The sequence below is a fragment of the Staurois parvus genome, unplaced genomic scaffold (genome assembly GCF_062004578.1).
Source record: "Staurois parvus isolate SC_StPar_1 unplaced genomic scaffold, SC_StPar_1.0 ptg001349l, whole genome shotgun sequence".
NCBI classification, from domain to species: Eukaryota; Metazoa; Chordata; class Amphibia; order Anura; family Ranidae; genus Staurois; species Staurois parvus.
In genome coordinates this window covers 3,896,511-3,917,433 of record NW_028319145.1, presented here as the reverse complement: position 1 = coordinate 3,917,433, position 20,923 = coordinate 3,896,511, and the positions used below count along the sequence as shown (strand labels likewise).

Sequence of the window (20,923 nt, the reverse complement as noted above, 5' to 3'; positions counted from 1 at the left end):
TATTATTATTTTTTATTTTTTTTTACATACTGTCACCCTAGCAGTACAGTGTCGCCATGGTGACACTGTACTACTTGTGGGGGGTGATGAAGATTTTTTTTTTTTTACACCCATATAGGCTGTAAAAGCAATCATTTCTCTTTCTCTCTGTCTGCATTCTTGCACTCATTGAGAAGTACTGAGTGAGCTGTGACTGGTCACAGCTTGTCACATGGTACAAGGCTGTTGTGAATAGCCTTGTACCATGTGACCTCTGTGATCATTCACAGATTTCACATGTAGTAAGCAATGATGTCACAAGTGACATCTTGCTTACTACTTTGCATGTGATCACTGATTGGCCAATCAGTGATCACATGATCGGGACTTCGCACAGAGGTCCCGTCCGACGATCGGTGTTTCACTGTGTCCGGAGGACACAGCGGGCACCGGATCGCGGTGCTGCGTGCTCCCAGGGAGTGCGCACAAGCAGGGTGTGGGGAGGCCGTTTATAAACGGCCACCCGACCCTGCACTGCCACCGTCCGGCCGTTTATATGCAACGGCCGGTCGGGAGGTGGTTAAAGTGGCTGTAACGCTCTAATATGAAATATGTAGAAAGCATATCCCTCTGTAGTGTGTACTTGTCTCATTCCAGTGCACTGTGTCATTTCTGTCTGTTGTCTCTTTCCTCTGTTAACCGCATGAGTCATTTCAAACAAGTTTTCTTGACACCAAGAGGTAAAAAGGTGACAGGGGAGGGACTTCCAGCACACAGCCTGTGTATGACATCTTTTCCTGTGTGCTGTCTGAAAGGAGTGTGTGTCCCTTCCCTCCCATTGTGGGCTCAGAGCTCTACTCACTGAGCTCTGCAGAGTGTAACTTGCTTTCTGAAAGGCAAACTGTATACATTCTACACTTTGAACAGTTGTACAGTAGAGAAGACTGCAGATAAACAGGTACAATTTATGTAGAAGGATTAGATTCATCTCTGTGTATCACCTGAGACCAGTCCCTTCACTGGGTATGTAAGGGTTAACAACATAAAATTGTTTAAAATGATCATGTTCATATGTGTCTCCATATTGTATACTGTAACATGACATTCGAGACATCAAAGTGGCACATTTCACAAACCGTTTTCTACAGTATGCTTTCAATTGTTGCAGGTTGGACTCTGACAATGAAGGTATGTACAGAAGCCACATGTTTGCATGTAAAACACTTTATTGGATTGGAAAATATATACAAAAAAAAGAGCCTATAAATCTGGTGGAATCATAAATGTGATCTTTAATTCTTTATTTTTTAAGGAAATTTCTATTTTTTTCAGTTATTTATGTAGATCATCTTGATGTAAATAATCGTATTGATATGTGAATATTTAAAAAATTGTGTTTCTCTGTATAGTTAGAAATTATTCATTATTAATATTATTAAGTCATCTTATTATTAAGTCATTACAGTCATCTTTGTTTATTAAGCATACGGGTTCTTTTTCCTGCTTTGCATTGGGTTTGCTGTTCTGCTTTTTTTTACCGTGCATGTCTATGAGTCAGCCGATCCATTGAAAACAATGCACTCCATAAGAAGCTGATATCTTATCAGTCAATGTGTAGATGGGCATAGTTGTTGTAAAAGCTAAATTAGCCACTTTCCAGTGGCCAGTCTGTAAATGTATATAATTAATGTGAACCTGAACTCAAAAAGATTCGCTATGCTATGCCAGCCTCTTTCAACCAGGGTGCCGAAGCACCCTGGGGTGCCTTCAGGGGTGCCTTGGCAAAATACCTAAAAATTGCCCAAAAACTGTATACAGGCCAGCAGGTGGATCAAGCCTTCCTTTTAGTTACACAAAGCCACAGGCTTCCATTGTGCACTATTAAAACTCTCTAGCATCTGGCATCCTAACAACCAACAACGTCATCAGTGCTGATCACATGCACTCTCCCAAGAAAACAAAAACCCTCTCTAGCAATACACACTAATCTGAGCATGTGCAGAAGGGCTACGGGTTCAGTCTGTCTTATCAGCGTGGACATTTGTACAAGAGGAGGGGCAGAGAAGACAGGATCAAACAACCTTTTTACACAATGCAGAGGATTAACCCCTTAGGTTCCACAGTGAGTATAACAAGCATGCTTTACTGCATATACAGACTGATTGTACTGTTGTGGGTTTAGTAACACTTTAAGAAACATACAGAAATTGTAACTAAGCATTACATTAAAAATTTATCTTTTGCCTGGAATTTCTACCAAAAAACAGCAGCGCACTTTCTGGTATGTGAGTGTACTTAGACCAGAGTTGCTCAACCTTTTTCAGTCAAGGCACCCCTTAAAATTATGGACAGTCCCGAGGCACCCTTTAAAATTACGGACAGTCCCGAGGCACCCTTTAAAATTACGGACAGTCCCGAGGCACCCTTTAAAATTACGGACAGTCCCGAGGCACCCTTTAAAATTATGGACAGTCCAGAGGCACACTTTAAAATTATGGACAGTCCCGAGTCACCCTTTAAAATTATGGACAGTCCTGAGGTACCCTTTACAATTATGGACAGTCCTGAGGCACCCCATTCTAAAATGTGAAAAACTATTCTAAGAGTTTTAAATAAAGCAGCAACATCCACACTTGTAGGACACCCAACATTAGAAGTGATCTATTCTTCCAAAACAAATACACTTTTGCACACTGGTACTGACTAGTATTCCAATGTTTCTCTTCTCCCTCAGTTTTTCACCATCACTGAACTAATGTGACCCCAGCACTGATGGAGAGGGGCAGGGGAGGGTCAAACTAGGATGCTGTGCAGGCAGCTGACATCCCCCTTATCAACTGATGATATCATTGGTTGTCAGGACGCCGGAGGCTAGTAGGTCGTAATGGTGCACAATGAAAACCTGTGGCTTTATGTAACTAAAAGGCAGGCTTGTTCCACCTGCTGGCTTGAATACAAGTTTTGGGCAATTTTTTAGACATTCTGCCAAGGCACCCCTGAGGAAACCTCAAGGCGCCTGGGAACCCTGGTTGAGAAAGTCTGGCCTAAACAGTCCTGTGCCTGCAGCCTATAACTGTATATATCTGCAGTGTGAGATCTAAGGCACTACTGCCTCTGACTGCTGGTCTCAGGAGATTTGGTAATGTCTACTTCTACTGTGCTGCTCACTGTTCTCCTTGCTGGAGGCTCTGACATGAGGAAGCAAAGCTCTGCCTCTACCAAGATGTCCACCTCCACACAGAGACGCAGTGCAGAAAGAGGCACTGTAAGCCAGTAGTAGGAAAAGATCAGCTGCGGGTAGACCACAGGCAGCACTGGTGACAAGACCAGGTCCTTTGGGCACAGCTTCTAGCAGTTCCTCTTTAACAAAATAACAACAACATAAAAAAGCAGAAATTTGGAAAATGTGAAGGGCAGGACAAAATGACTTTAAAGGTAAGAGCTGTAATAATAAATCAATGTATTTGCGGATTGGAGAAATAGCAGCAGCTTGTCTCTTTCTCTGAAGAGGAAGTCATCGGCCCCCAAATAAACTTATCATTGGGTTCATAGTGTTCCCGGGCAAACTTTAACAATTCTCTTCGTTCTTTCTTGTCCCTCACAGAGAAAATGAAGTAATCTAACACGCTCCTTTTTACATTCTGCAAGATGCCATGTTGTAAGGTTTCCTCCAGAAAAAAACGGATGAGAGGCACCTGGTAGTGTTCAAAACCCATTTCCCCCAAACACATGAGGATTCGTGCGATTCGATTGTTGTTGTGGCTGTTTCTACAGGAATAGAGAGAAGGGAAGGTATATTAGCCACACATTGTCTGCTTAAAGGCGTTCTATGGTCACGGCATGCTCTTTCATTTTATAACATCAGCATTATAATAACAATACAGAATACAGATCATGTGATAATCCAATAAAAGCTTACTTGAAAAATCTCATTCATGTTATGAGTTCTGCCTGTTTGCTAGATGTCTCTTTCCACAACTTCCTGGATTCCCTGCATGCTTTGCAGCTTCCCCTCTGCTGTTTACTTTCAATTTCTAAGCACTACATATCCCATGGTGTCTGCAAGCAGCGATTCCTGTACTGACTCCTCCTGAAACTCCATTCAGCACCTCTGTAGCTCAAAAGGCAGGCTCTGTGAATTTTGTGACACAGCACAGTGCCTACTCAAAGGACATAGTGACTACGGGTCACAGAATTCAAGGAAGTAAAAGTGTGGGGGTCTTCCAAACTTTAAAAACTTCAAAACTGTTCAGATTATTTTCAAGAAAGGAATGAGGAAATTATTATTATTATTATACAGGATTTATATATCGCCAATAGTTTTCTCAGCGCTTTACAGTATAATGGGAGACAATACAGTTCAATACAAGAGGGTTAAGAGGGCCCTGCTCCTTGGAGCTTACAATCTAAGAGGGGCTAGTGGTACAAAAGGTAGTAACTGTGGGGGATGGACTGGTAGAAGGAATAGAAGATTCCATTATTAGCTGAGGACAGGATAGGCTTCTCTGAAGAGATAGGTTTTCAGAGATCGCCTAAAAGTGAGCAGAGTAGGTGATAGTCTGATAAATTGGGGTAGAGAGTTCCAGATGATGGGGGATGCTCTGGAGAAGTCCTAGAGATGAGCATGGGAGGAGGAGACAAGGGAGCTAGAGAGCAGGAGGTCGTGCGAGGAGCGGAGAGTACGGTTTGGGTGATATTTGAAGACAAGATTTGTGATGTAATTTGGGGCAGAGTTATAAATGGCTTTATATGTTGTTAATGTTTTGAATTTTATTCTTTGGGCAATGGGAAGCCAGTGAGGGATTAGCAGAGAGGCATGGAGGACACTGAGTGGAGGGATTGGCAGAGAGGGATGGAGGACACAGAGTGGAGGGATTGGCAGAGAGGGGTGGCAGATATGGAACGGTTAGTAAGGCGGATGTGTCTGGCAGCAGCATTCATGATAGACTGAAGAGGGGATAGTCTGCGATGAGGTCGGCCAATGAGGAGGGAGTTACAATAGTCAAGGAGAGAGATAACAAGGGAGTGAATAAATTGCTTAGTGGTTTCCGAGGTTAGGAACGGGCGTATCTTGGAGATGTTGCGGAGGTGAAGTCTACAAGATTTGGAGAGCGATTGGATTTGGGGCTGAAAGGACAGGTGGGAGTCTAGGATTACACCTAGCACCCTGGCATGAGGGGAGGAACTTATGGTTGTGTTTTTGGATGAATATATGAATATATTATTTTAAATTTTGACCATAGACTTTAAGATCTTACTCATGTTTATGCATGCCAATGCCTGTCAGGCAGCAGCGATGAATAATGATCATGGTTGCAGTGCGTTACAAGCCAGAACGGTGGTACTCATTGGCCGAGCAGAGTGGGCTTCTGCCATAAATGCAAGAAATTGATAGAACAGAATAAGCTGATTTTGTTTTCTATGAATGCACAAAGACGGAAAAAGTAAATAAATCAAATTTTGGATTCATGGATTCATACAGGCTAATGCCACCTTTCTTTTTTAATAATGTTTATTATGTGGTCCTATTTTACCTACTGTATTTATTGGAAGGAACTAGAGATGCATTCCAAGTTCTAAGCATGTTATGGCTATTATTATGTAGAACTTTAAGATGCAAATCCCATTTTTTAGAGAGGTGTGGCCAGAGGTAGACGGTTTGTCGTGTGAGCTGTCATTTATCTGCTTGCCAGATAAAATTACCTGGATGGTTGAAACATCATTGGTTTGTGGCCCACTCCTACCATTTGAGTCCCATCCTTTAGACAGGTGCATCTAGAATTTTGAAAGCTTCCAATGGCTTCCACCACAGTAAGCTATTAGAAATTCAGCTCAAAAGATACTTTTGTTGTTTTTATCCACAGAAGTTCTAGTCTAGTATTTCTCAACCAGGGTTCTGGGGAACTCTAGGGTTCCTCCAGAGATTGCTAGGGGTTCAGGACAGACTCTCTCAACCAGGGTTTCATGGAACTCTAGGATTCCTCCAGAGATTGCTAGGGGTTCCTTCAGCATTGCTAGGGGTTCAGGACAGCATTTTTCAACTAGGGTTCCTTCATAGGTTGCTAGGGGTTTAGGACAGACTTTCTCAACCAGGGCTCCATGGAACTCTAGGGTTCCTCAAAAGGTTTCTAGGGGTTCATTCAGCATTGCTACGGGTTCAGAAGAGCCTTTCTCAACCAGGGTTCCATGGAAACCTAGGGTTCCTCCAGAGGATGCTAGGGGTTCAGGACAGACTTTCTCAAGCAGGGCTCCATGGAACCCTAGGGTTCCTCCAGAGGTTGATAGGGGTTCAGGAAAGCCTTTCTTAACCAGGATTCCATGGAACCCTAGGGTTCATCCAGAGGTTTCTAGGGGTTCAGGATAGACTTTCTCAATCAGGGCTCCATGGAAACCTAGGGTTTCTCCAGAAATTGCTAGGGGTTCCTTCAGCATTAATAGGGGTTCAGGACAGTATTTCTTAACTAGGGTTCCTTAATAGGTTGCTAGGGGTTCAGGACAGATTTTCTCAACCAGGGCTCCATGGAACCCTAGGGTTCCTCAAAAGGTTTCTAGGGGTTCATTCAGCATTGCTACAGTTTCAGAAGAGCCTATCTCAACTAGGGCTCCATGGAAACCTAGGGTTCCTCCAGAGGATGCTAGGGGTTCAGAATAGACTTTCTCAAGCAGGGCTCCATGGAACCCTAGGGTTCCTTCAGAGGTTGCTAGGGGTTCAGGACAGCCTTTCTCAACAAGGATTCCATGGAACCCTAGGGTTCCTCCAGAGGTTACGAGGGGTTCAGGAGAGACTTTCTCAACCAGGATTCCATGGAACCGTAGGATTCCTCCAGAAGTTGCTAGGGGTTCAGGACAGACTTTCTCAACCGGGGCTCCATGGAACCCTAAGGTTCCTCCAACGATTGGGGTTCAGAGGCTGCTAGGGGGTCCTTGAGCAATGAGCAACTTCTGCCAATTAGATGAGTAACCACCGACACCAATGATCTTTTAGCTAACTGTGGGATTTTTCCCAATGACTACAAATGTAAGGAGCATTCTTCCCACTGATCATCACACTAATGTACTGTCAGCTGTAGATATAGTAATTACTAGCAGGGTTCCCTGAGACCTGAAAATGATTTCAAGAGTTCCTCTGTGCTTAAAAGTTTGAGAAAGGATGTTTTAGTCTGATTGTCTAATACCCCACAACACCCTACATCCTGACTCATCATCAAATCATAATGGAAATCACTTACCTGTCTAGATTCCTATATCTTTCCTGCCAGTTCTCTGCTTGACCAACCCTTCCGGTACTCTCATCCAATAACTGGAGGCCATAGAATCCTAACATGAGCTTATACGCCTTGCACAGCCTCTTCTTCACATCCTTATCATTCTTCATCATCTAGAAGACAAAGGGTCATCATTAATTACAATGGACAGAAAATAGTGCAGTTCTAGCCAAACTCCAGATATACTCATTTCTTGTTCTGTCTGACACCTTTCACCCAAGCAAGAGGTTAGGAGAAAAATCCTCAATGAAGACACTTGGTAGAGGCTCTAAGTGTTGTTCATTCTATTAGAAAATATAATTTTTTTTATTTCTATCCCTGTTATATCAGTTATAAAACATTCATTGCTTCCTGCGCCACTGAGTGCAGTTGGGTGGAGATCCCCTTTAATTATATGAGTCTTTCTGCTACCTCAATCTCATCTTCATGTAGAGGAACAGCATGTGGGTTCTTGCCTGGTTGTCGAAGTGGAAAGAGCCTGAAAAAGAACCAGTTCGTATTTATTAACACTTTGTGTATCACAATGCCTACCTGTAACAAACTTGCTATGCAATATTCCTTTTTCCAATTATAGTTTAAATCTGACCTCCGGCCCTCCCTTGCACAGCTGTACCGGCTCCTCTCTTGTACCTAAATGGCTTCCTCTGATTTCACTGCACACTGTTAGCTTCTCACAATGTGCATTAGAAGCTGCAGCAAGCCATACAGAGCCCGTGTCATTTCCTTTAGCCCTTTCCTCCCAAGCTTTACTGTCACTGGCCCGACCCTCCCCAGACCCTGCATTCACTGTATCTGGTCTCCCCGGACCCTGCATTCACTATATCCGCTCTCCCCGGACCCTGCATTCACTATATCTGGTCTCCCCGGATCCTGCATTCACTATATCCGCTCTCCCTGGACCCTGCATTCACTATATCTGGTCTCCCTGGACCCTAGATTCACTATATCCGGTCTCCCTGGACCCTGCATTCACTATATCTGGTCTCCCTGGACCCTGCATTCACTATATCCGCTCTCCCCGGACCCTGCATTCACTATATCTGGTCTCCCTGGACCCCACATTCACTATATCTGCTCTCCCCGGACCCCACATTCACTATATCTGGTCTCCCTGGACCCTAGATTCACTATATCCGGTCTCCCTGGACCCTGCATTCACTATATCTGGTCTCCCTGGACCCTGCATTCACTATATCCGCTCTCCCCGGACCCTGCATTCACTATATCTGGTCTCCCTGGACCCCACATTCACTATATCTGCTCTCCCCGGACCCCACATTCACTATATCTGGTCTCCCTGGACCCTAGATTCACTATATCCGGTCTCCCTGGACCCTGCATTCACTATATCCGCTCTCCCCAGGCCCCGCATTCACTATATCCGCTCTCCCCGGACCCTGCATTCACTATATCTGGTCTCCCTGGACCCTAGATTCACTATATCCGGTCTCCCTGGACCCTGCATTCACTATATCTGGTCTCCCTGGACCCTGCATTCACTATATCCGGTCTCCCCAGACCCTGCATTCACTATATCTGGTCTCCCCGGACCCTGCATTCACTATATCCGCTCTCCCCGGACCCTGCATTCACTATATCTGGTCTCCCTGGACCCCACATTCACTATATCCGCTCTCCCCGGACCCCACATTCACTATATCTGGTCTCCCTGGACCCTAGATTCACTATATCCGGTCTCCCTGGACCCCACATTCACTATATCCGCTCTCCCCGGACCCTGCATTCACTATATCTGGTCTCCCTGGACCCTAGATTCACTATATCCGGTCTCCCTGGACCCTGCATTCACTATATCCGCTCTCCCCGTCCCCGCATTCACTATATCTGCTCTCCCTGGACCCTAGATTCACTATATCCGGTCTCCAGGAAACTGGAGGAAAGGCTATTAAAATAAAGGTTGTTTTTACAATGTATCTCTGATCGCTTAGCTACTTCTGTTACTTCCAATGGGCTTAGCGCCCAACTCACTGGACTGCATGATATGAAATGCACAGAATTATAAAAAATCTAAATCTGGAGTAATTTTACAGTAAAGTATGTAGATGTTCCAGTTTATGGGAAACATCTGAGCGTTTTATGTTTTAATTTTAATCTGATATAGACACCTGAATATTCAATTTAAAAAAATATAAATAAAACAGACAGCATTTTGGGGAGGAATGGGCAGGAGCCAATCAGAACAGTTGTTACACCTACCACTGAATGTAGTAATGGTTCTTCTCTAGTATTTCATACTTATCCTTCCAATCCTCTAGTAGGTCCTCTATGTATAAACCTGAATGTGATGAAAATTACAAGTTCATTTTTTCACCTTAAATTCATACTTTTGTCTTAATTCTATGCACTGATGCAATAAAAGCATGAATGAAAAACGTTGATGCCGTGCAAAGCATCCAATGAGACCATAGCTGTCACTTCTAGTGGAGCTCAGAGAATGGAAGCAATCTGATTGGTTGTTATGGGGAGCGCCTGAATTTACAAAAATCAGCCGCACTGACATTTTCGGCATTTGTTGTCACTTAAGGGCATAATGGTGTTAGACTTCTGTTCCTTCCAGGGCACGGCTCATGTGCACACTCTTTTCAGAAAAACAATCGTACGATTTGACCATCATTGAGTTGAAAATCGGTCGTTTTTCATGAATTTTCCAACATGCCCGATCACTGAAAAGGGGAGTGTGATGGGAGTGACGATTGGGGGTGGGGGGACCCCTGTTCCAGCTTCCCAAATCCCTCTTATGTGTAAAGCACCCTGTGCCTGTTAGGGGACAGAGTGAAATGTTCTAATATTGGTGTGGGGATTGTTCCATGTTCTCTGCCATGCGGCTGCATCCCATTGTTCTAGCAATCTATAATGGGATGTAATGTTTGTGTATTAGTGTGGGGGTTGTTCATTGTTCACTGCCATGTGCTGCATCCCTTTGTTCTATTGTGTGTCTTGGTTTGGTGGGGGGTGTTTCCGGAAGCCCTTCCCCCTGAGGGGACGGCTTGCTGATGTGTTTCCTGTTTCTGGTTGTATTTCCCCGCCCTGTGTATATATCTTGTGTTTGTGTTAAAATAAAGCAGTTGACTTCCTGTCTTAAGAAGAGTCGGGTGCTGTCTATTTCCTGTATGGTCAGCGGTGGTGTCCGGGGATCTGTGTTCGGACAGGGAAGCGAGAGTCTAACGGAAATACCCTAGCGCAGTCGGGGTCCGGTTCCGTTACAGGGAGGAACCACGAAAATCGTCTGGTACCATTGACCCACTAACAGAGCTAAAATCGGCCGATTATTCTTAGGTCCGAAAAATCTGTCATATTTCGACCCATGTATGTATGCATTACTTTCTGTTCTGGTGGCTGCACAGGAAGTGAGGATATATGTAGAATGGACACATAGATGGTAATAAAGCCTTTGAAGGGATTCTCTACTCTCTACCTTAAAAAAACAATGTTTTAACACCATCTGTTACACCTCTAGAGATTGAAAGGTACAGAAACAAGGAGGTTCCCCAGGGAGAAACAGGGAGGTTCCCCAGGGAGAAACAGGGAGGTTCCCCACCCTGTCCCTAACGAATACATTCTGACTGCAGTTGTACTGTTTCCTCTCCACTTTCATATCCTCCAAAAAGTTTTAATTTGAATTTATACAATGAGCTGGGAAAAGCGCTAAAAGGTATTTAAACAAGCTTTGTTTCTGCAATGTAGGAAAATATAAACCATCTATAAAGTTAGCAGACAAAGCGATCTTCCCCTCCCATACCCACCATCTGGCTTGCATTCCATCTGGTTTTTGTAAAACATCAGATTGGGCATCTCATCCTGCAGGAAAAGGGCAGAAAGAGAGTTTAAGAACTGAAAAACAGCACTAAAAACTCTTCGGGCTCATGTAGATGGGGCGTTTGGAAAACTCTTCTAAACGATTGAAACTGCTGGAAAACGTAGGTTAAAAAACGTCAGTTTAGCTGTGTTTGTATACCGCGTTTATGAGCGTTTACATTTAGAAGCGTTTTTAAAAGATAACCTCAGGAGACCTTCCCAAATGCCCAGAATGCACTGAAAAACAGTAAATAATTAACTATTTCAGACATTTTGAGAGAAATAGAGAGAGCAACAGCAGAGAGAGCAGTATGTGTTGAGATGACCTGTCTTTTCTGGTTGTATTCACTATGGATCCCATCATGAGCATAATGCAGCACGTTCTACCATTTGTGCCTTCACGCAAAACTTGGAACTGACTGCGCTGGTGTACCGGGTCCATTTGAATACATGGAAAACGCTTTGCATGCATTTCTGATGATGAAAAAAGGCTCTGGACAGCATCTGGACATGGAACAGTAAAAAAACGCTTCTAAACGCAAACGCTTATAAACGTGTTTACAAGCGTTTGAAACGCAGGTATAATCTACTAGTTTGGTGCGTTCAAAAAAACGACTGTAAACTCAACTGCCTGTAAACGACTGTAAACGACGATGTGTACATGGACACACAGGAAAACATTAGGGAGAGTTCAGGGGCTGCTGAAAAAAATGCAGAAAAGCTCCTGAACGTCCGTTTAGGAGCTGCAGTGTACAAGAGCCCCTTATGGAATACAACACAGACACAGAAATCTAAGCTGTAACGAAGAACAAAAACAAAAGCGCACCAACCTTGTGCATTACCTCAGTAAGGGCTCGTTCACACTTGACTGTTTTACCAACGCTTGCCAAACGCCCCTATAGCGTATGGCAAGCGTTGGTCCGGCGTTTGCAGAGCGTTTTTCAACGCTTGGCAAACGCTCGGCAAACGCCGCATGCGCGGTTTAGCGGCGGTTGCTAGGCGTTTGCAGAGTGTTAAAAACGCCCCACAAACGCCTATAATGAAGTTTAAATGGTGTTACTGCTCCGCAACCGCGCCGCAAACGCCGGCTGGGCATTTGTGGAGTGGCACCATAGACAAGAATAGGAGGCTTCAACGCCTCCTGACTTGACCAGAGGCGTCCGTTTTGCCGCACCACGACACGCCGCGACGCTACCGCTCCCGTTAGAACAGCACCATGTGCTGCAATGGGCAGAATTGTCCGAGGCGTTTGGGAAGCGGTAAAAACGCTTCCCAAACGCCTCTCTGCCGTCTGAACACAACGCTAGTGTGAACGTAGCCTAAGAAAAGCATAAATTTATTGACTTGAGATATATACTTACAAAAGTAGCAATAATAAAAGCATATAAAATCCAACATCAGCGCGCTGGAATAGCAGACACGTGCGGATCCCATCGAGAGGGGTGATCCTGATTAAGCTGACACGTTTCGAAGGGGGATCCCTTCTTCCTCAGAGCTCTGAGGAAGAAGGGATCCCCCCTTTGAAAAGCGTCAATATGAGGATTTCAGTATGAGGATATTGAAACGAAAGCCACTAGTTTTTTATTGCAAAGTAACAAAACAAAAGAAGATTGAATTTGTTTTAACTGAACAAGTCCCATACCCATCTGTTTCTGGAGAGAAGATTCAAACAAGCTTACCGGGCTATCCTGGTAATTCGACATTGAAGGCTGGAATCGGTGTCTGTAGGCCTGCATATCCTGCGCAGCTTCACAATACATATACTGTAAAGAAGAGAAAGAACACTCACAAAGGGATTACTTTAGAATCGGTTTTTAATGTGCACACTAAAGGCCTCGTACACAACGGGCCCCGCTGCATGAGGTTCCGGTGTTTAGCTGTAGCTGGAGGGCACAGGCACACTGTCCAACCCCACTGCTGGCAGCCTGTCAATGTCTGCGGGATTCTGACAGCTAGGTGCTGCACTTAGTGGTGCTTCTATTTAGGGCAGTATGTGCCCAGCCCAGCAGTATGCATTCCAGCCATTCATCCCTAGGCACATACTGACCGTGAGATGCACCATCCAGCCCAGTCCAGCCACAGCAGCTGTCAGATCCTCATAGAGGTTGACAGGCTGCTGGCACTGGGGCTGGACGGTGGCATCTGTGCCCTCTAACTACACAACACCTAACTCCAACACAAACCGTTTATAGGATGGGGAAGAATTAAAATTTCTGTTACACCGGAGGGATATTACCTCTCATCCATTCAATGTCTTGTGTACATGGTACCTGACTGAAAGGAGAAGCAGCAGACTGAAAAGCTCATCTCTCTGCTCTCTCTTCCTATCAACATGTCCCTTGAGAACAGAGTGACAGCTCCCAAGCAGCATCCTGAAGAGCTCATGGATTTGTCACTGTGCTCTCTCCTCCTATCAACATGTCCCTTGAGAACAGAGTGACAGCTCCCAAGCAGCATACTGAAGAGCTCATCAATTTGTCACTCTGCTCTCTCCTCCTATCAACATGTCCCTTGAGAACAGAATGACAGCTCCCAAGCAGCATACTGAAGAGCTCATCGATTTGTCACTATGCTCTCTCCTCATATCAACGTGTCCCTTGAGAACAGAGTAGTTTAGTTGTTCCTACTATCTAGGCCAGTGTTTCTCAAACTTTTTTTAGTCAAGGCACCCTTTAAAATTATGGACAGTCCCGAGGCACCCTTTATAATTATGGAAAGTCTTGAGGCACCCTTTAAAATAATGGAAAGTCTTGAGGCACCCTTTAAAATAATGGAAAGTCTTGAGGCACCCTTTAAAATAATGGAAAGTCTTGAGGCACCCTTTATAATTATGGAAACTCTTGAGGCAAACCATTCTAAAATGCAAAAAACTATTTTAATAGTTTTCTATAATGAAGCAACATCCACACATGTAGAACAACCAACATTAGAGGGGATTTATTCTTCCAAATCAAATACACTTTTTCACACTGGTACTGACTAGTATTCCCATGTTTCTCTTCTCCCTCAGTTTTTCTCCATCACTGAGCTAATGTTACCCCAGCACTGATGAAGGGGGGCAGAGGAGGGTCAAATAGGATGCTGTGCAAGCAACTGACTTCCCCCCTTATTAACTGATGAAGTCATTGGTTGTCAGGACGCCAGCGGCTAGAAGGTGGTAATGGCGCACAATGAAAACCCGTAGCTTTGTGTAACTAAAAGGCAGGCTTGTTCCACCTGTTGGCTTGTATACAAGTTTTCTGTAACTTTTAGACATTTTTGCCAAGGCACCCCTGAAGAAACCTCAAGGCACCCTGGTTGAGAAAGGCTGATCTAGAGACATCGAATTACCTTGTATTCTTTACGCTTTTTTTCCGTGTTTCTGGGTATCTCTTGTGCCTAAGGTACAAATAAAAACATTTTTTTAAAATCATCTCTCTTTTTTTGGTTTTAAACATATGGTTTTTCAACAGACAGATAAACAAACGCACAAAATGTGCGCAACACACTACAATGTTACAAAGACAATGGTCATACAGGGATAAACCCACAACAATCTGTAAACACACCATATGGACATATATCCTACAACAATAAACCCAGTAAACCAGCACAGGTTGACCCAATACCACTTCCCATTCCCATTGTATCCAGCTGCACCTGTCCACTATCCAAACAAATAAATTCCAGCCATTACACTTTACAATTAAGGGTCTCACCCAATTATAGGGAAAGCAATCTATATCTCTGTCCCAAATTACATCACCAATCTTGTCTCCAAATATCACCCAAACCGTACTCTCCGCTCCTCGCACGACCTCCTGCTCTCTAGCTCCCTTGTCTCCACCTCCCATGCTCATCTCCAGGACTTCTCCAGAGCTTCGCCCATCCTCTGGAACTTTCTACCCCAATCTATCAGACTATCGCCTACTCTGCTCACTTTTAGGCAATCTCTGAAAACTTATCTCTTCAGGGAAGCCTATCCTGCCCTCAGCTGATAATGGAATCTTCTACTCCTCCTACCAGTCCATCCTACACAGTTATTACCTTTTGTAGCACTAGCCCCTCCCTCTTAGATTGTAAACTGCAGGATCAGGGCCCTCCTATCCCTCTTGTATTGAACTGTATTGTTGCTGTATTGTCTCCCGTTCTATTGTAAAGCGCTGTTGGCACTATATAAATCCTGCATAATAATAATAGATCTTACTAATGATTTGTACCGGGGGAGGGGGGGGGAAATGATATCTCTCTCTGGAGTCTATACTTCTTTTAATACAAGAGAGGATTTTACTCGCTATAGAAACCGCAGCTTGGCATTGCATGCCATTATTAAGCTTGTGATCTACCAGAACCCCCAGATCCTTCTCCACCATTGATTCCCCCAAATCCTTCTCCACCAGTGATTCCCCCAGATCCTTCTCCACCATTGATTCCCCCAGATCCTTCTCCACAATTTATTCCCCCAGATCCTTCTCCACCATTGATTCCCCCAAATCCTTCTCCACCATTGATTCCCCCAGATCCTTCTCCACCATAGATTCCCCCAGATCCTTTTCCATCATTGATTCCCCCAGATCCTTCTCCACCATTGATTCCCCCAGATCCTTCTCCACCATTGACCACCCAGGTCCCTCTCCACCCTTGATTCCCCCAGATCCTTCTCCATCATTGATTCCCCCAGATCCTTCTCCACCATAGATTCCCCCAGATCCTTTTCCATCATTGATTCCCCCAGATCCTTCTCCACCATTGATTCCCCCAGATCCTTCTCCACCATTGACCACCCAGGTCCCTCTCCACCCTTGATTCCCCCAGATCCTTCTCCACCATTGATTCCCCCAGATCCTTCTCCACCATAGATTCCCCCAGATCCTTTTCCATCATTGATTCCCCCAGATCCTTCTCCACCATTGATTCCCCCAGATCCTTCTCCACCATTGACCACCCAGGTCCCTCTCCACCCTTGATTCCCCCAGATCCTTCTCCACCGTTGACCCCCCCAGATCTTTCTCCACCACTGATTCCCCCAGATCCTTCTCCATCATTGATTCCCCCAGATCATTCTCCACCACTGATTCTCCCAGTTGCACTCCCCCTAGTACTAGGCATAGTGGGGAAAATCTTACTATGGGGACTTGTTCCACTGACAATGGTCTAAGAGAAGATTGTGCTTACTTTGGAGACTCCACTCATTTCCTGTTGAGTCTCAAGACAGGAAATGAAGACAAATCTCCCCCATGAAACACAGCAAAGAAAAAAAACAGGCTTGTCAATGGTTTTAATCATTCCCTACTGTATAGAAAACAAGAAGAAAAAAGTTTTGACTTTAGATGCACTTAAATCACTATTTATGATGCTTTGGTATTTTATAGTCTTCGAAGAATATACAGACGGCTACCACATGTGCTGACACGTCACTATTATTATTATACTGGCTTTATATAGTGCCAATCAGGGGCAGACTGAAAACTCATGGGGCCCCTGGGCAATAGGGGATCATGGGGCCCCTGTGTCCTTGCCCACACTCAAACCACACCCAAAAAAGCCTATGAAAGGTACCAGGGGTCTCCTACTGACCCCAGGCCCTCGGGCAGTGCTCAAGCTCCCGAATGGTCAGTCCACCCCTGGTGCCAACAATTTATGCGGCGCATTACAACATAAGGGCAGACAGTACATTTACAATACCAATAAAGACAGGAGGATTCGGAGGGCCCGGCAAGTTAGAGTAAGGGATGGTTAACACTAGAATGCAGAGCGGGAGAGGCGTACTCCATGCACATTTTCCATACCACACATGAATGCGCTGTCCTTGCGAGATGCGTATGGGTGGTAATTCATTATTAATGGGACACCCCAAATGCATCTTGCAAATGCGGTGTGTTTGCAGCCAACAAATCACACGGTACCGCAGTACCAGGCAGCTTAGTGCAGCATGAATTGTTAAGAGTAGCGCTTGCACTACTTTTTCTACGTTCTCTTGCGTTTGGCAGTACCTTCAAATGAATGGGGGAAGAAAGACAGATTACAGTAACAGCCCCAGTGTACTTTAGAACTAACATTTTCAGAGTGACTTTTACATTACCTTGGGATAGATCGCATCTGTGCTACTCGCTGAAGGCTGCTCTGTCACCACACTACTATCATCATCTTCATCCTCCTCCCAGGTTGAGTCGTAAGAAGTCGAAGAAGAAAGAGAGCCACCCATTCTGTGACTTAAAACACATTAAACTTAATATGATAAAGAATTATACAAAAGAGACTTTAATAGTCTTTTTCAAGTACAGTTGTGCTCAAAAGTTTGCATACCCTGGCACAAATTGTGCAGTTTTGGCATTGATATTGAAAATATGACTGATCATGCCAAAAAATGCTCTTTTATTGAAGAATGATGATCATATGAAGCCATTTACTATCAAATAGTTGTTAAAATGCCAATTAGAGGTTAATGTCCCACATCTGTGATATTCAAGGCTTTGGACATCTTTTTATGTCTTTTTCCATCTTTATAAAGTTCCATTACCTTGTTACGCAGGACTTTTGACAGTTCTTTTCTGATCCTCATGGCTCAATATCTAGCCTAGTCAGTGCGTCCATGTGAGAGCTAACAAACTCATTGACTATTTATACACTGACACTAATTGCAATTTAAAAAGCCACAGATGTGGGACATTAACCTCTAATTGGCATTGTAACCCGTGTGTGTCACCTTGTGTGTCTGTACCAAGGCTGAACATTCCAGGGGAAGCGAACTTTTGATCCGGGCCATTTGGGTGATTTCTGTTATCATGATTTAAAAAGGAGCCAAACAAATATTTGATAAGAAATGGCTTCATATGATCCTCATCCTACAAGAAAAGAGCATTTTTTGGTATGATCAGTCATATTTTCAATGTCAATGCCAAAATTTCACAATTTGTGCCGGGGTATGCAAACCTTTGAGCACAACTGTATTTATGCAAAACCTTCCCATGTCCATTGAGACAGAATTATTTAAAGCAGAACTCCAGGCAAACAAATAATTACGCAGATGAAATGCATGTATGGAAGCTGGTTTACCAGCCAAGGATTAGCATTTCTGCCCATTCAGTGCTGAGATTTACACAGCTCTGCCATGCAGCATAGCCCGACAATTTTTCCCTTCCGCGGTCAAGTGACACTTACAGGTCTTTTCCCTCCCCCAGCCTGTGTCTGGACAGTGATGAAGAAGCAGCAGTAAGCAACACTGCGTACTCTGTTAGCTGCCATGTTTGGCAAACTCAGGCACTAAAATGACAAATGGCAATTTCTGTTCATTAAGGATTATTGGACAGAAAACTTTACTTCAACATTCCTTACATCATCAGCATTCATTGATTCTTTGATAAAAAAAAAAAATGCAGAAAACTTGTTTTAAAAAGTCTAACTACAACCACATTCATTCCCTTGCTCTATCTTTATTTGAATAAAAGAATATACTTTATATATATATATATATATATATGCCCAGAGGTGTCCCTAGAGTTGGTGTCACCCGGTGCGGGCCACACCCCCCGCACCTGCCTCAGGACGCCACCGTATATCCGTATATGCCTCATTTACATGGGTATCTGAAATAAGGACAATTTTTCACCCTTGGAAGCCAAATAGCTGCAATGGGTAATACAAAATACAGGATATATGTAGCTGATCTTAAAACTGCTCTCTCCCCGTCCTAACAAATATACTAACCTGTGGAAGAAAGATCTGTAACCTAACTTGTTTTCGAGCCGTTCTGGTTTGGTCATGTGATCTTCTCTTTGTCAGTCAGCACCTGCTGCAGGGAAGAGGAGGGAGTGCCAACGATTTTTGGAATGCCTGAGCAGAGACCAGGGCCGTGGATAAGGGGGCACCACCAGTCCTCCTGTACGGGACCAAGGCAGCTGGGTGAATCGGATGTGGGCAGGGAGAATGATTGGTGTGATGAGGGTGCAATTACTGGAACCGATCCCCTGTATAGCTCTCTCTGCAGTAGCTGTAAGCTGCCTTCAGCTGCTGCAGAGAGAGCCATACACGAGATTGGTTCCAGTAATAGCCCCCCGTCGCACCTTATCACCTTCCCTGTGCACCATACGTTTCCCCATGCTGCTCAGGCCCCCTCTGTGCCCCCACCCCCCGCAGTGCTGCCGGCTATCCTCCCCTCCTTACTACCAGCAGCTGCAAGAACACAATAGGATCCTTGCTATCCTCCCCTCCTTACTACCAGCAGCTGCAAGAACAAAATAGGATCCTTGCTATCCTCCTCTCCCTACTACCAGCAGCTGCAAGAACACAATAGGATCCTTGCTATCCTCCCCTCCTTACTACCAGCAGCTGCAAGAACACAATAGGATCCTTGCTATCCTCCCCTCCTTACTACCAGAAGCTGCAAGAACACAATAGGATCCTTCTGGATGGAGAGTGGGGGAAGGGTCCGGTAAATATGTCACATTTTACCAGCCCCTTTCTTTCCTGGATGAACACAATGAGTGATCAGTACCAATCTTTTCATAACCAAAGCATAGTAAACTGTTTTTTTTTGGGGGGGGGGGCTGTCAGGTTGGTTGTATGGGATCCTGTGGTTTCTAACAGCAGCCCTGGCAGAGACTTACTAGGTTTACTATGGCACATGCCTTGTTGACACTTCCTCCTCTTGCCTGAAGCCACTGCTAGCTGGCATAGGGTAATGGATCATATGACCGGACCGGAGCAGCCTGAAAATAGGTATGAATACAGATCTATCTTACTATAGGTGTTAGATGGGAGAAGCTTGAAGATCAAGTCGGTATATCCCAGAATACGACTTGACACTTGTGGAATAGGAGTTGTCCAGTTTGCAGTCGCTGGGACACTACAATCATTAAGACTGTCGAACTTCTTATGAATTTACAAAAACAGGAGCACTCAGAATCTGAAGCAGCTGTGAAAGGTAGCCAATCAGCTTCTAACTTCAGCTGGTTCAGTTAAGTTTTGTAAATAAAACCTGGAAGCTGATTGGTTGCTGTGCCGAGCTGCACCAGATTTGACACACTTCAGTTGTAGTAAATCCCCTGAATGTGTAGTAGCAGAAGACGTTCAAGGAAAGCAGGTGGGAGGAGAGGTAAGCCAATCCAGAAAGACCCCGGAAGGGAAACATGCTCACCCGCAGTCCGGTGACACTCGTGACAACAAAAGTTACCAGAAGTTCTCTTACCCAAATATAGCCGACAAAATCAGGGCGGAGGTCAGGCAAGCAAGTCCGTTTAGGGAAGTGTGGGTGACACTGTTACTTTCACTTTCTTTTCAAGCTTCTGTCCTCTCACTGCTGAAGGCAACATCTGTTTATTTATTTATGCACATTCCAGGCCTAGGAATTCCTTAAAACCACCCAAACCAGGATATATTTTCTGAAAGCAGAGACCCTGTAGAATAAAATAGTGTCAGCTGCAATTTTATTTACCGTATTTTTCACCCCATAAGATGCACCTGACCATAAGACGCACCTAGATTTTAGAGGAGGAAAACAAGAAAAAAAATATTCTGAACCAATGGACTGCAGACATAGTACAGGAGATGACCAGAATCTGCAGACACAGTACAGGAGATGACCAGAGGCTGCGGATACAGTACAGGAGATGACCAGAAACTGCGGGCACAGTACAGGAGATGACCAGAGACTGCGGAGACGGTACAGGAGATGACTAGAGACTGCGGACAGTACAGGGATGACCAGAGACTGCGGACACAGTACAGGAGACGACCAGAGACTGCGGACACAGTACAGGAGATGACCAGAGACTGCGGACACAGTACAGGAGATGACCAGAGACTGCGGACACAGTACAGGAGATGATCAGAGACTGCGGACACAGTACAGGAGATGATCAGAGACTGCGGACATAGTACAGGAG

The 20,923-nt window shown here is 44.6% G+C and overlaps 1 protein-coding gene across 3 annotated transcripts; it reads right to left on the bottom strand.

Annotated features, from left to right (window-relative positions):
• Positions 1-1,187: 1,187 nt before the first annotated feature.
• On the bottom strand, positions 1,188-20,611 carry LOC149436736 (opioid growth factor receptor-like). 3 transcript variants are annotated; one of them, XR_016308279.1, is made up of 10 exons: positions 20,227-20,611; positions 17,122-17,251; positions 14,391-14,438; positions 12,740-12,823; positions 11,009-11,063; positions 9,462-9,540; positions 7,656-7,722; positions 7,209-7,357; positions 3,899-4,111; positions 3,608-3,747 (listed from the first exon to the last, which is right to left on the bottom strand). XR_016308279.1 is itself a non-coding variant. In XM_089661542.1 (9 exons), the coding sequence occupies exons 2-9, from the start codon at positions 17,242-17,244 to the stop codon at positions 3,435-3,437; spliced, it is 918 nt and encodes a 305-aa protein (XP_089517668.1). In that variant the 5' UTR covers positions 17,245-17,251; positions 20,227-20,597; the 3' UTR covers positions 1,188-3,434. The 3 variants fall into 3 exon arrangements, 2 of the variants coding, with proteins under 2 accessions (XP_089517668.1, XP_089517669.1); XM_089661542.1 differs by lacking the exon at positions 3,899-4,111 and having other exon boundaries at positions 1,188-3,747; positions 20,227-20,597; XM_089661543.1 differs by lacking the exons at positions 3,899-4,111; positions 20,227-20,611 and adding an exon at positions 20,176-20,222 and having other exon boundaries at positions 1,188-3,747.
• Between the last annotated feature and the right edge of the window lie 312 nt (positions 20,612-20,923).

Coding starts and splice junctions, on each gene's coding strand:
- LOC149436736 (XM_089661542.1), bottom strand. CDS start 17,244: ATGGGTGGCTCTCTTTCTTCTTCGACTTCTTACGACTCAACCTGGGAG. Junction 12,824..14,390: donor AAAAGCGTAAAGAATACAAG/GTAATTCGATGT, acceptor TCTTCTTTACAG/TATATGTATTGTGAAGCTGC. Junction 9,541..11,008: donor GATGGAATGCAAGCCAGATG/GTGGGTATGGGA, acceptor CATCACATTCAG/GTTTATACATAGAGGACCTA.